The 12,474-nt window shown below is 57.0% G+C and overlaps 3 protein-coding genes across 10 annotated transcripts; all 3 read right to left on the reverse strand.

The window, feature by feature from the left end:
- Positions 1-137: 137 nt before the first annotated feature.
- AGER (advanced glycosylation end-product specific receptor) lies at positions 138-3,117 on the reverse strand. 7 transcript variants are annotated; one of them, XM_069488822.1, is made up of 11 exons: positions 3,034-3,117; positions 2,746-2,852; positions 2,439-2,631; positions 2,189-2,253; positions 1,980-2,067; positions 1,697-1,879; positions 1,429-1,559; positions 1,081-1,222; positions 762-788; positions 512-638; positions 138-391 (listed from the first exon to the last, which is right to left on the reverse strand). In XM_069488822.1, exons 1-11 carry the CDS (start codon positions 3,083-3,085, stop codon positions 295-297), a joined length of 1,212 nt encoding a protein of 403 aa, XP_069344923.1. In that variant the 5' UTR covers positions 3,086-3,117; the 3' UTR covers positions 138-294. The 7 variants fall into 7 exon arrangements, with proteins under 7 accessions (XP_069344923.1, XP_069344925.1, XP_069344928.1 ...); XM_069488824.1 differs by having other exon boundaries at positions 2,439-2,589; positions 2,737-2,852; XM_069488825.1 differs by having other exon boundaries at positions 295-391; positions 2,439-2,589; positions 3,034-3,085.
- Positions 3,118-3,541: 424 nt separating this feature from the next.
- On the reverse strand, positions 3,542-9,052 carry PBX2 (PBX homeobox 2). Of its 2 annotated transcripts, none has more exons than XM_069487938.1 (9): positions 8,549-9,052; positions 7,561-7,634; positions 7,091-7,338; positions 6,795-6,985; positions 6,476-6,611; positions 6,040-6,193; positions 5,565-5,653; positions 5,353-5,439; positions 3,542-5,218 (listed from the first exon to the last, which is right to left on the reverse strand). In XM_069487938.1, the coding sequence occupies exons 1-9, from the start codon at positions 8,767-8,769 to the stop codon at positions 5,126-5,128; spliced, it is 1,293 nt and encodes a 430-aa protein (XP_069344039.1). In that variant the 5' UTR covers positions 8,770-9,052; the 3' UTR covers positions 3,542-5,125. The 2 variants fall into 2 exon arrangements, with proteins under 2 accessions (XP_069344039.1, XP_069344037.1); XM_069487936.1 differs by having other exon boundaries at positions 3,568-5,218; positions 5,535-5,653; positions 8,549-8,833.
- Positions 9,053-9,644: 592 nt separating this feature from the next.
- On the reverse strand, positions 9,645-11,484 carry GPSM3 (G protein signaling modulator 3). The gene is made up of 4 exons (XM_069488356.1): positions 11,374-11,484; positions 11,038-11,140; positions 10,618-10,817; positions 9,645-10,389 (listed from the first exon to the last, which is right to left on the reverse strand). Exons 1-4 carry the CDS (start codon positions 11,413-11,415, stop codon positions 10,252-10,254), a joined length of 483 nt encoding a protein of 160 aa, XP_069344457.1. The 5' UTR covers positions 11,416-11,484; the 3' UTR covers positions 9,645-10,251.
- Between the last annotated feature and the right edge of the window lie 990 nt (positions 11,485-12,474).

Raw genomic sequence — 12,474 nt, forward strand, 5'->3', positions numbered from 1 at the left:
TTCCTTCCTTCCAGGACAGAAGCATCTCGTCCCCAGCTTGAAGAGGTGTTTGGTGTGATGTAGGCAGTCGTGGGGTTCATAGCTCTCAAGGGTGCAGGGCCGAGATCATCTCACATACGCACACAAACACACATGCTCAAGATGTGTCAGGTATTTACTCATTACTGTTTGTGGGGAGCTCTGGTTGTGGAAGAAAGTTTGGCAAGGTAGGGTATAGACTCTACAGAGGAGAGCTGGTCTGGGGCCAGAATGGGTCAGGGAAAAGGTGATGGATGGGGTCTGTCTATGGGCCCCTCAAGGCCCTCCTGTACTGCTCTCGCCTGCCTCAGGCTCCTCTGACTGATTCAGCTCTGCACGCTCTTCCTCCTCCTCTTGGTTTTCTGGAGCCTTCCTGAGGAGGAGGATTGGGGACAATTCTGCACATGGTTCTCAGTGCTCCATCATTCCACCCCCCCACATCTGTCACCTGGGAAGGCCCAGGTCTAAGGTGTCTGGCTTGCTCTCCACTCACCTCTCTTCTCCTTGGAGTCGCCGCCTTCGCCACATGATGACCCCAACAAGCAGGGTGGCTATCCCCAGGCCTCCCAGGATCCCCAGGACCAGGGCTAGAGTTCCCAGCCCTGACCCTCCCACAGAGCCTGTAGGGAGATGGAGAAAACTGAGGGCATGGCCCTCAGTGCTCACCATCCCTTTCTTGTTGACCAGCCCCTAGTCACGTGTTGGGAGCTATCTTCTGCTTCTCTGTCTGTCCAACCCCTCACCTGCTGTTGGCCCCTCCTCGCCCGTTTCTGGAAGACAAAGTTGGAGCAAGTCAGAAGGGCAGACTTCGGTTTGAGAGAAGGCTATTTAGTGGGAGGCCCAGTGGCATCTTTCCCTTTCTTCAATTCAGAGGGAAGAGGGGAGAAGCTCAGCTGCTCTCTTGGCAGGATTTGGGTGGGGCAGAGGAGGACTGGGTGTGGGTCCATGGAGGGAGGGGTGGGGTGGCTCTTGGGGATAATGCCAGAATGGGATAGGTAATCGGAGCCTGTGCTGTCCCTCACCTCAGCCCCAGGGTCCCTGGCATTTGGAGAGAGGTCTCACCAATGATGCTGATGCTGACAGCAGGGCTTTCCTGGGGCCCATGGCTGGGAAGGGTGGCCACACAGCTGTAGGTTCCCTGGTCCTGAGGCCCTACCTCAGGGAGGATCAGCACAGGGCTGGAGGTAAGGGACAGGGGCACACCCTGGGCGGGGGAAGGGAGATAGACTGTTACAAAGCCCCTGTCCACACCCCATGCTCCTGTCTCTTTGTCTCCACATCCTCAGATACCCTCAGATGTCTGCCTCCTCAGCTCCTAGCCTGCCTCTCCCTCCGTTAGCCCTCTGCCCTCCTTCCAGTCACCAGTTAGGGTTCTCCCTACCTCCCAGCCCCTGTCTCCAGGTCACTCACATCCTTCATCCAGTGGATTTGAGGAGGGGGCTGGGCCGGGGCTTCACAGGTCAGGGTTACCGTCTCACCAGGAGCTACTACTCCACCTTCTGGCTCCACCACCAACTGGACCTCCTCCAGAGGCTCAGGCTCTGCGGGTTGGAAGGGGCATGAGGTTGAGAGTTATACCCACGAGTGGTTCCGGTGGCCACGGACTTGACCCCTCTCTTTCCCTGAGGGCCAGAATGTGCTCACCTGAGCTTGGGGCCCTCCCCACCTCTGTGCTCACCCCAGACACTGGGCTGGATGGGGGCTGTGTGCAAGGCCCGGCGCCGTGGAAGGCCCGGGCTGAAGCTACAGGAGAAGGTGGGGCGGGAAGCTCCTCCCCTGGCTGGGGTCACCATCAGCTCCGACTGCAGTGTGAAGAGCCCCGTCTCAGGATGTCTCCAGGTCTGTTCCTTCACAGCCACTCCTACGGTTGAGGAAGGAGAAGATGTGACATCCCAGGGTATGGGAGTGAGATCAGGAAGAAGGCTGCTAGGAGCGGGGAACTTGGGGCTCACGGGACTCACCCTTCCCATCAGGTACCAGGGGTTTCCCATCCAAGTGCCAGCTAAGAGTCCCTGCAGGGTAGCCTCCCTCGGACACACAAGTCCCCACCTGAGGAAAGAGTGGTGACCTCATCATCCTTTGAAAATCACAGATGCCATATACCCCCCCCACAGCCACACTCCCCTCCTTCACGGGACCGTTTTCTGCTTCTCTCTCTCTCTTTCACTACCTTACTGGGGACACCAGCCATGAGTTCAGAGGCAGGATCTACAATTTCTGGCTTCCCAGGAATCTCTGAAGAAGGGAAAATTCCAGTCAGAGGCTGCAGCTTTGAAGGTTCTTACACTCCAGGTATGGGAATGGGGGTGACAGAAGTCAGAGGTCCTCACACACCAGGGCCAAGGAGTCAAGGGCTGGGATTGAAGGCTTTGTCTTAGATGAGAGGGGGCCTTGGAGAAGGAAGGCCCTGGAACCCTTACGGTAGACTCGGACTCGGTAGTTGGTTTTGGTCTCCTTTCCATTCCTGTTCGTTGCCCGGCACCGGAAAGTCCCCTCATCCTGGATCCCAACAGCGGGAAGAAGGAGGGAGCCGTTGGGGAGGACACGAGCCACGCTATCCCAGGGGCCTCCCTGGGGAGACAGGACCTTCCAAGCTTCTGTCCGGCCTGTGTTCTGAAGACAGAGAGGAGGGGCCTAAACAGTGTAGTCCTTTGGGGAAGGACTGATGAGGCAAATCACTGCTGGTTGCTCTGGACGCTGGGAGGCAGTGACAGGGGCTCTGCTTACCAGTTTCCATTCCAGCTGCTGGGGTGGTTTCTTGGGGGCCCCCTTACAGTTCAGCACCAGTGGCTCTCCGATCCGGGCTGTGACGTTTTGACCACCTACTACCGCCCCTGGGAGATAGCACCATGGTGGAGGGGCAGGAGGGGAGATGGAGCAAATGAAATTGGGACAGGGTGGGAGAAGGAGCTTGCAAAGCAGTGCCTGGGTTCTAGGAAGGTTCTGGGGAGATTGGGGGGTAGGGGTGAAGTACTTCCTGCAGCGAGGATTGGTGGGGTGGGAGGAGTGGCTCACCCCACAGACTGAGGATCAACACCCAGGCTCCGGCCGCTGCCCAAGCTGCCATCCTGCTTCCTCCCCAGGCTCCTGGCTCTGTCTGCCCCTTTCCCTGTTGTGGCCACCGCCCTAGGTGGGGCTTGTACCCTCTTCCCTGCCCCCATCTCTCAGTCCTGTCCTGTCACAGAGAATGCTAGGAATTCATGCCTCTGGGACAAGAGTCCTTCAGGTACTGGGAGAAACAATTATCACCCCACCCCTGGGCACTGCCAGCCTCTGGGCACAGCCACTTCTCTCAGGGTGGGGAGTGTGTAGCCCCCCGTGTATCCCGTCAGTCCTGAGGGCTGCCTGGTGGCCCCCTGCAGGCCGCTGGGCTGCAGGCTTCAGGCCAGGGTGTTGTTTGCTGAGGTGGAATGGGGCAAGTGAGGGCAAGGCTAGGGCATGGGGAGAAATCTGCTTGGGGCTTCATGAGAGAAAAGTTTTTTCTGGGGTTTCTCATATTTTTTGAAAAAAATTCTCAACTAAACCCAGGGAAAAAAGAAATTTCTTTATTTAAAACTGCATTTTTTTTTTTTCTGTGAAACTACAAGTTTACAAGTGAGGAGAGAACTGCCCCCGTCCCGTGCCTCCCACCCCCCACCCGTCACACTCCCAACCTGTCCCCTCAGCCTGCCCAGATCTCTTGACGGGAGGAGCCCCCACTCTGAAAGTCTTGTGAAGTCCTGAGGATGTCTGAGGGGATCAGATGGTAGGGTTTCAGGGCCAAGGATGGGACAGTGTCGATTTTACTTTCCCCCATACCTGGCTTTTTGCAACCTCCCTCCTCTCTCCCCACCCCCTTTGGTTTTGGTGTAACCAAAATACTTCATTTCTGGGGAAACTGAGGGAGATACACATACAAGCACCCCAACCCATGTTTCACATATTTGGCAATAATCCCCTCCCTATTCTTCCCCCTCCAATCAGCAAATAGTAGTTAAACAAAAAAATTAAAGATGTGTCACTCACAGGGGAAGGTGGCATCTTCAATTTCCTGAAAATTACCGAGTCCAACCCTGCCCAAGGGCTGTGAGAAGAGGCAGGCTAGGAGGCCAGCAGGCCCTCACTGCCTCCACAGCAAATGCAGCAGAAACCTGCCTGCACAAGCAAAGAACACCCACGTGGGTGTAGGGGGCGAGGGCTTGGCGCCCTGTACAATTCACTGCCTGATGGACAGGCCTGGAGCCAACGGGCTTCTTCACCAGTTGCCTGTCCCCTTTCCTCTTACCAGGACCCCTCTGGCTATCACGCCTATCATGGGAAAGCAAGAAATTAAAAAAGTCAAGAAAATAACATATTTATATTAAAAAAACAAAACTACATCCCCAAACTAAAAATTAAGAACCACCACCACCACCAAAAGAAAAAAACACCAAAATTTAAAAAATACAGATGGATCCCAGGGTTTCTTTTTCTTTCGTTAAAAAAAAAAAAAAAAAAAAAAAAAAAAGTTCATCCCCAAAGCCCAGTCAATAATTCCCTAAAGTAGCAGAAACTCCCTCCGAGGTAGATATCTGAGTCAGACACTCTTGTCCACCGAGCGGTTCTATTGGTTTAGGATGAGCTGCGTATGAGGTAATAAAGCCGTCTGGAGGGGCAGGGGGTGGGGAAGCACAGGGGGTGCGGCCCATGTCCTCTGTCCAGAAGTCATGTCCCCATTTTTGGCATCTCTGGTCGGGCAGGACTGGTGTCTCCACAGATTCCAGAACATGTAAGTGGGGTGGGGGAGCCCAGAGAGAGTATGTGGGAGTGTATGGGGGGAGAGAGAGAGAGAGAGAAAGAGAGAGAGAGAGAGAAGGGCTCTAGGAAAGAGGTTTCTGATGTGTTTCTGTAAGAGACAAAAAAGATAGAAGAAAGGGGGCGACAGACCCCACTCTCCCTTCGGGGCCCCATTCTTCCTGCCATGTAGTCAGCACCCCCAGCACTGAGAGTCTAGTTGGGGCGGGGATGACCCTATTTGCCCTTCTCTGTCTTGTGCTTCTCTTGTATTTGGGGTTTGTCTTCTGGATGCCCGTGTCTTCTTCCAGAGTTGCCTTTTGAGAGCCCCTACCCGTGACCCTGAGGGGCGAGATCAGTTGGAGGTGTCTGAGTGAACACTCCCTGGTCCCTCTGTTGGGGATGTCACTGAAGAGGGGGTCACAGCCTCCTGCCAGCTGCCGTTTGCCTGGGAAAAAAGAGAGACAGTTGGAGTCTAGGAAACAGGGCCCTGGGAAGCCCTGTGTGGGTACAACACTGCCGGGGAAAAGGCCCTTCTGTCCTGGTGAGAGCTGGAGGGAGGGGGCTTCAGAGTCCACTCACCCTCATTTCCCGAGGGCTGTACATCTGGCCTGCCCCGAGGTTGTCCCCGTAGCCCCCTGGCCCCATCGAGTGTCGGAGTGATTCCACCTGCAGGCAGCAGAGGAAGGTATGACACGGTGAGAAGAAGCCTCAGAAGAAAGAGGTCTTGCATCCTAAAGCGGGGGAAACAGAGTTTGGGAAGCCCTACTTGAGAGGAGATGGGGGCGGCTGACCTGGGAAGCAGAGTAGGAATCTCCATTGAGCCCAGGCATCCCCAGGAACATGTCTCCGGATCCTGAGAGATTGAAAGAGCCACCAGAGCCTTGGAGGAACAGAGAGGGAAGAATGTAAGAGAGCCTGTGACGGCAGACAGGAGATGACTCTCAGTTACCAAAAAGCCCTTCAAACTAGCTCTGTGGGGATGTGCTACTATATACAAATTATGCACGAAACATTCCAACACTCAGAAAGAGCAGGCTATTCCTGAGCCTCCCTTGGCCACCCACTGCAAGAAAGGCAGAATTAACTTCATTGGAGTGGCCTCTGTCCCTTGACATCTCTACCCTGTCTCAGCTTGGTCCCTCTAGCCCCAAAAGTCCCCCTCTCTGTTATGATCCTGCTTAGACAGGAAGTGGGAACAAAAGCAGGAAGTGGGAACGAAAGCAGGAAGTGTGCAAAACAGCCAGCTGGGGTGACGGTGGGATCCACCTGCAGAGGAAGGGGGTGTCGGGGAGCTGGTGCGGCTGTGGCCCCCCTGGGTGACTGACACAGCAGTCTTGACGGCATAGATGTTTGCCTCTTCTTGGAACTTTCCAATATTTTTCTTATAGCGAATGCGCTTGTTGCCAAACCAGTTGGAGACCTGTGGGGTGTTGGGCAGAAAGGAAGGTCAGGTAGAAACCTTTCCCCTGGAAGCCCTTCATTGAATAGGATCTGAAAGCATTTTCTTTTAATTTTTTTTTTTTTTTTTTTTGAGACAGGGTCTCACTGTGTTGCCCAGGCTAGTCCTCAACTCCTGAGCACAAGCTATCGTCCTGCCTCAGCCTCCTGAGTAGCTGGGATGACAGGTGCACGCCACCACACCTGACTAGGATCTGAGGACATTTTGCTTGAAAACTCCCTTCTCCCCAAACTCTCACAATACCTGAGAGACAGTGATGCCACATTTCTTGGCGAGCTCCTCTTTAGCCTCCTCACTAGGATATGGGTTACTCAGGTGGGAGTAGAAATACTCATTTAGGACCTCAGTGGCCTGTTTGCTGAAGTTACGGCGCTTTCGTCTACGAAGGAGGGAGAAGGGTAGTGAGGAGGATGTTGGTGTCTTGCAGGGCTGCCATGTTGCATAACTCCAGAGGGCACCACTGTCACAGAGTTCTACGCTGTGCAACGTGGCAGCCCGGGGCCTTGGAGAGGAATGGGAAGGAGCCTGGTGCTGGGGGCTGGCCTGGGCCCCTGGGCCCCACCTGGCATCCAGGAAGCGGGAACGCAGGATCATGACGGCCTCGCAGGTGCTCTGCTTGAGCTGCATCTGGATGGCGCTGAACTTCCGGTGGATGATGCTCACCATGCGCTCCATCTCTTTGGGTGCCACTGGCCTCGTGCGGCTCTGCTCCCTCAGCAGGTTCATGACATGGGTTGTGAACTCATTACATGCCTGTAGTGGGGGCCCATAGGCTGGTGAGGAGGAGCCCTTTGGTCTTGAGATTCCTTCCCCAAAGCCCCTCCCTCCACACCTCGCCCCCCAGCCTCCTCTCCTCACCTGTTCATACTTCTCCAGCTCCGAGTGGTAGATGTGGCGGATCTGGGCAAGTTTGCTGCGATAGTCCGAGTGTTCGATGGAGTTGTCAGGGGACACGCCGCCCCCGGAGGCTGCAGCGGCTGCAGCTGCTGCAGCTGAGCCCCCCCCTTTCTCAGGCCCAGCCACACCCTCTGCCAGAAGCATGTTGTCCAAGCGCATCAGCTGTGGGTCCACCGGCTCCTCCTCTTGGGAGCTTCGAATGCTGAGGCCTAGCATGCAGGCGGGTGGACTTAGGGACCCAGGGACCCCACACCCCGCGCTCAGTCCTCCTGGAGACCCAAGTTCCCAGGCTTTGGTTCCTTTCCCAGTCCCCTTTGCAACCTCCTCAACTCCTCACTTTCCTCAGGGCTCCAAGCTGTCATAGTCTTTAGCCCTACAATGAACAAGGTTCTGTCCCCAGAGTTGAGGCAATCAGAGGGGGACACACATACCGGTTTTCTCCTTGATTTCACACAGGACGCTAAAGAGAGCAGGCTTCATTCGGTGGCAGTTTAGGGCGTGTTTCCTTGGGAGGAGTGGGAGTGGGGAAAGAGAAAAGTTGAGGAGCTAGAGAAACAGAGCAGGGGTCTCTGACTTGCGAAAGGAGCCTGGGAACAAGGAGGGAGAAGGGTACATGTGCAGAGGGAGGAAGCAGGGTTGGGGGCGGAGTTGGGGTGGGGGCTTCTTGGGAAAAGAGCAGCTCCCAGAGTGTGGGGAAGCTGGGGGGCTTCAGGAAGACAGGGAAGATGCAAGCAGCAGGCGGAAGCCACCATGGGTGGGCTGGGGGCTTTGGGAGACGGTCTAGGAAGGTATGAGGTGGGATTTGGGGGCGACTGGAGAAATGAGGGTGACTAGGTACTTTTCAGAGGAAGAGAGATGGAGTTTGAGGTGGCAGAGAGGGATTGGGGGTGCCGAGCTAAGTGTGTGTGAAGGGGTCCTGGGGCTGAGTAGGTGGGAGGCTTTGATGCACCTGGTGTCTGGCTGAGCAGAGGGAAGGGTGGGTGAGGATCCTTGGAGGCTGGGGCCGTGGGTGGAGGGGAGTGTTAGGAGCTCTGAAGAGTGTGTGGAGGTCCCCAGGTCTGGAGAGAAGGGGGTGGGCTGGGTGGAGAGTTAGGGGAGAAGAGGACACAGCCCAAGAACAGTTTCTTAGTCTGGGAGCCAGAAGGGGCCTCGGGAGATGGGGCTGCTCCGGGGAGTGTGGGGGTCAGCAAAAGGTTAGGAGGGGGAGTGGGGCCACCTGGGGTTCCCTCTGTGAAGGTTTCAGGGTCTCGGGGTGAAGGGAGGTTTGAGAGGGATCACTTTTCTTGGGGCTCCCAGGAGTAAGGAGGCAGCTGCTGTTTCCTGGAGAGGGCCCTGGAGTTGGGGGGCTCCCAGAAGATTCAGAGCTTGTGAACGGGGGTTTGCTGGGTCTGTGTGGGGTCCCGGGGTGGGGGCACTCACTTGGCCTGGGCCTCGTCCAGGCTCTGGTCGGTGATGGTCATTATCTGCTGCAGAATGTCCCCGATGTCTTGCTTCCCTCGGCCCCCCGGGACCCCCCCGCTACCCCCACCGGGGTCTCCGCCACCGGGAGGCTCGCCAGGGCCCCCAGGCTCCCCACCCACCAATCCCAGGCCCCCTCGGCCCCCGCCTGGAGGGGGCGGCCCCAGCAGCCGATCGTCCATAGCTGGGGGGGGGCCCTGAGGCCCCCTCCCTGCTCCGCCCCTCCCCCCGCCTGGTTACTTCCCCCCCAAACTCGCTGGGGCCGCTGCTCCCTCCGCCCCAACCCCCGCCCGTCTTCCCCCCTCCCGGCTCCCCTGGGGTTCACCCCGGCACTGAAGGGAGACCTGGGGTACCAGCTGGGTCCCCCACAGGAGACCCCGGCCCCCGGCGGCGGAGAAAATGGAGCCGGAGAGAGAGAGGAGGCCCAAGCGGGGGTGTGTGTGAGAGAGAGGGAGGAGGGAGGAGGGAGAAGGGGGGGAGCGAGGGAGGGAGGCTGGGGGAGGGGAGACAAGGAGGAAGAGGAGGGGAGAAGAGAGGAGGAACGGGGAGGAGCTGGGGGCGGAGAGAGACACACAGAAACAGAGGAACTGAGACCGAGTGGAGGAGGGGAGAGCGAAGACGGGACAAGGGGAGGAGACTGGCCCATCGGGGAAAATATGGGAAGGCCCCGCTGGACTTCGGTGGCCTGGGAGAGGGGCGTGTTGAGGGCTAGGGGGCCTGCCACCTGGCTTCTGAATTAGGGATCTAGGTGATGTGAACTCTGGCCGCTGGAATGCCTGGGTTCACAGACAGCTCAGTTCATATTTCTTGTTCTAATGACTCCCCTCCCTGTCCTACTTAATTAAAACCAGGAGAGAGGGGCTGGGGGAGATAATTAGGGAGGTCTCCAGCCGCTGCTTAATGAGCCAGTAATTAACTAGCCAGGGAGGGGAGCTGGCCTCTGGCCAGACTGGGGAGAGAGGTGGCCTCTGGCTTCACCTTCCTACCCTCTATTTCTGCCCCGCCCCCCCACCGCCCCAGACACCAGTCTTCAGTCCGGAGGGGAATTACATTTATTCATACAACCAAAATATCAGACAGAGCAGCAGTGGGGAGGGAGGTGGGCAGGGCTAAAGGTCCATTCACAGCCTGTAGGCCCCTCAGTGTCGGGGCTGTGGGGTGCGGGTGGCGATGGTGGGAGGGAGAGAGGGAGAATAGTCTTAACCTGTCTTGGCGGTACAGCCCTCCCCGCCCCTTTCTCCTTACTGGGAAGGAGGGTAGAGCTGTCTCTCAGGTGGTAACCTTGGGAGATTTGCCTTTTCTTGGGAGGTGGGGGCCTGAGCCCTCAGACCCTGCCTGGTAACTTGACTACTGGTGGTGTCCCCAGAGCTCAGGACAGGGACTCCCAGCTACTCCCTGAGATGGGTGCCAGGGATCCTCTTACTGCCTCAAGTGGCTATGTATTAGGGGAGGGAGTTAAATGACCATCCTACCTTGCCTATTCCCAGGGTTTGAGGACTTTCACCCCCTCCAGTTCTCAGGGAAGGTGATGAGGGTGATGAATATTGAGATTTCTGCTGGATTTTCCAGTCTCTGGTACCCTGCCAAGCAAGGGTTGAGGGCATACAATGGGCTGCCCACCTTTGAGCCCCAGGAGTGAGGAGGGCTGCTTGGGGGCTCAAGTCTCAGCAGATGTGTGTGGGGGGCCGGGACCTTTGCTCCTCCATTCGACCCCCACCCTGAACTCTCAGCAGCAACTCCAGGAGCTCCTGCCCCCCTGGGGGAAGGGGAGGCTCTGACCGCTGGGCTTCCATCCGCTGGCACTGGAGGAGTGGAGGGAGAGGGAGAGCTTTGGTGAGGGTCTGGGAGGAGGGTCTTCAGAGGAGCCAGAGTTGGAATTGGGGGGCATACAGGAAACCTGTGATGGGGATGGGGTGACTAGGGGCTGGTGATGGGGCAGATGCCTAGGGAGAAAGAGGGGTAGGGCCCAAAAGAAAATAGAGGCCAAGAGACCAGAAGGCCTGGGTAGTGCCTCATGGGGGGTGTCTCACCTGGTGACTGAGGATGGTGCTGTAGAGCTGTTCTTTGTCCTCAAAAGGCCGGGGCAGGGCAGGGGCTAGGCTTGGGGGGCTCTGTAGGGCATGGAAAGTGGCCCTCTGCTCCTCTAGGCGGCGGGACTGGGCCTCAGCCACCAGGTCCAAAAGTAGCTCGGTCTGCAGGGAGAGCAGGGAGGCCGAGCGGGGCCCCAGGGCTGGGGAGAGGAAGGGGAGAACTCAGAAAAGCTGGCAGCCAGGAGCTGTAGGAGGTGGGGACAAGGTGAGGTGACTAGGGACAGAGCCAAGGGGGTACAATGGGGAGTCCCATGGGGAATCTGGAGGAGTTGGGGAGGGGTCCGCAATGCAGTGGGCCTTGGTAATGGGGTCAGGATGTGGGCACCAGGGTCAGGGAGCTCCCTGGGTGGGTGGGGGTACCTGTGTGTCGGGTGCCTGGAGGAGGAGGGGATGGAGGAGCAGATCGCCAAGGCCGAGTGGTGGAGTTCGGAGGGGGCCAACCTTGCTCATCCTGAGGGGAGCCCTGTTGCCAAAAGACGTCCATTCCAGTCAAGCGGTGGTGGTTGGAGGGGGTGGGGTGGACAGGGGGCTAGGCCAGTGGCCCATTTCCTTTCTCTGTGTCTCTGTTCCTGCCTCAGTGTGCCCAAGCCTCTGCAACTCCCTTGTGTCCACTTGTGTCACTAGGTCTCTGTCCCCAGGTCCTCTCACCTCCCTTCTCTCCCAGTGGCAGCCTTGCCCACCCGGTGCCCAGCTCACCTGTTCACCATCCTCTTCTTCCTGGGGTCTCCCGGCCTCCATCCCCTGGAGGGGAGAAACCGATGGGGGAGGGGTGGCTGGGACTTGGGAGGAGGGCCAGAACAGGTTCCTGAGCGGCGTAGGGGCTGGAAGGGGTGGGGGTGAGCTGGGGGCTGGATGTCTGGGTACTGAGCAGGAAGCTGGGTTCCTGGTCAGCCCCCCCACGGGCCCCGCCCATCCCTGTCAACTTCCTCCATTCTCTTTTCCCACTCAAACAGCTCTTTTGAGCTTTCTTGCTCCCACAGAGGCTGGGAAAACTCCAGCCGCAGGAGTGGAGAGGGCTCATGGTGGGAAGGACTCCTGGCCTTCGCATCTCCAGAGCACAGTAGCCCCTCAATCCTTGGCTCTGCTCCCTCCACCCCTGCCTCCCCTTAAGCTCTTTCTGTCAACACAGGAACTAGCTACACAGGAAGTGGTTTCACTCCTCGGAACCCCCCTCCCCCCAACCAGGTCCCTTCCCTTCCCAAGACCCTGATATAGGATTTGGCCCTCCCCGTCTTCCCTGAGACTTATTGGGACTGGGAGGGGCATGGTTCCAGTGGGAAGCACAGGACTCAGACCACTGGACATTGGGCTGGCAAATGTATACATATACTCTTAGCGCTGGGTCCAACACATAGTAAATATTCAATAAATATCTATGGAATAATTATCCCTGTCCTCTAGGTATTTACAGTCTATTTAGGGGACAAGTTGTGCACCAAATATGAGAGAATGGACCAGGGTTCATTCTGGCAACTCACAAATTAGTGCAGATAAGGGGCAGGGGAAAACTTTACTTTGGTCATAAATGAGGGATACAGAAAGGGAAAAGGGAGTAGACCACCTTTCTGGCTTGGTCTTTGATCAATGTTAGTCGGGCTGTTGGGACCAAGTAGGGAGCAGGATGGATAGTAATTTGGGAACTCTCAATGACAACCTGCCATGTTAGGGGGTTTACAGCTGAGTGACTTGGAGCATGAAATGTAATGGAGATCTGGTCCTGTCAATAAATAAATGCTTTGCAGTCTTGGGCAAATAAAATCTGTGCCTCAGTTTCTGAAAGAGTAAAATAGGGTTTTT

The sequence above is a fragment of the Eulemur rufifrons genome, chromosome 15, assembly GCF_041146395.1.
Source record: "Eulemur rufifrons isolate Redbay chromosome 15, OSU_ERuf_1, whole genome shotgun sequence".
Taxonomy (NCBI): Eukaryota; Metazoa; Chordata; class Mammalia; order Primates; family Lemuridae; genus Eulemur; species Eulemur rufifrons.

Excerpts from the sequence above, each read along its gene's own strand:
- PBX2 (XM_069487936.1), bottom strand. The coding sequence starts at position 8,769 with ATGGACGATCGGCTGCTGGGGCCGCCCCCTCCAGGCGGGGGCCGAGGG. Across the intron at positions 6,612-6,794 it reads TCCCGCTTCCTGGATGCCAG|ACGAAAGCGCCGTAACTTCA; the intron begins GTGGGGCCCAGG and ends CCTCCTTCGTAG. Across the intron at positions 6,194-6,475 it reads GTGGCATCACTGTCTCTCAG|GTCTCCAACTGGTTTGGCAA; the intron begins GTATTGTGAGAG and ends AACACCCCACAG.
- GPSM3 (XM_069488356.1), bottom strand. The coding sequence starts at position 11,415 with ATGGAGGCCGGGAGACCCCAGGAAGAAGAGGATGGTGAACAG. Across the intron at positions 11,141-11,373 it reads AAGAAGAGGATGGTGAACAG|GGCTCCCCTCAGGATGAGCA; the intron begins GTGAGCTGGGCA and ends TTTTGGCAACAG. Across the intron at positions 10,390-10,617 it reads GCACCATCCTCAGTCACCAG|TGCCAGCGGATGGAAGCCCA; the intron begins GTGAGACACCCC and ends CCACTCCTCCAG.
- AGER (XM_069488821.1), bottom strand. The coding sequence starts at position 3,085 with ATGGCAGCTTGGGCAGCGGCCGGAGCCTGGGTGTTGATCCTCAGTCTG. Across the intron at positions 2,632-2,745 it reads AGCAGCTGGAATGGAAACTG|AACACAGGCCGGACAGAAGC; the intron begins GTAAGCAGAGCC and ends CTCTGTCTTCAG. Across the intron at positions 1,560-1,696 it reads CATCCAGCCCAGTGTCTGGG|AGCCTGAGCCTCTGGAGGAG; the intron begins GTGAGCACAGAG and ends TCCAACCCGCAG.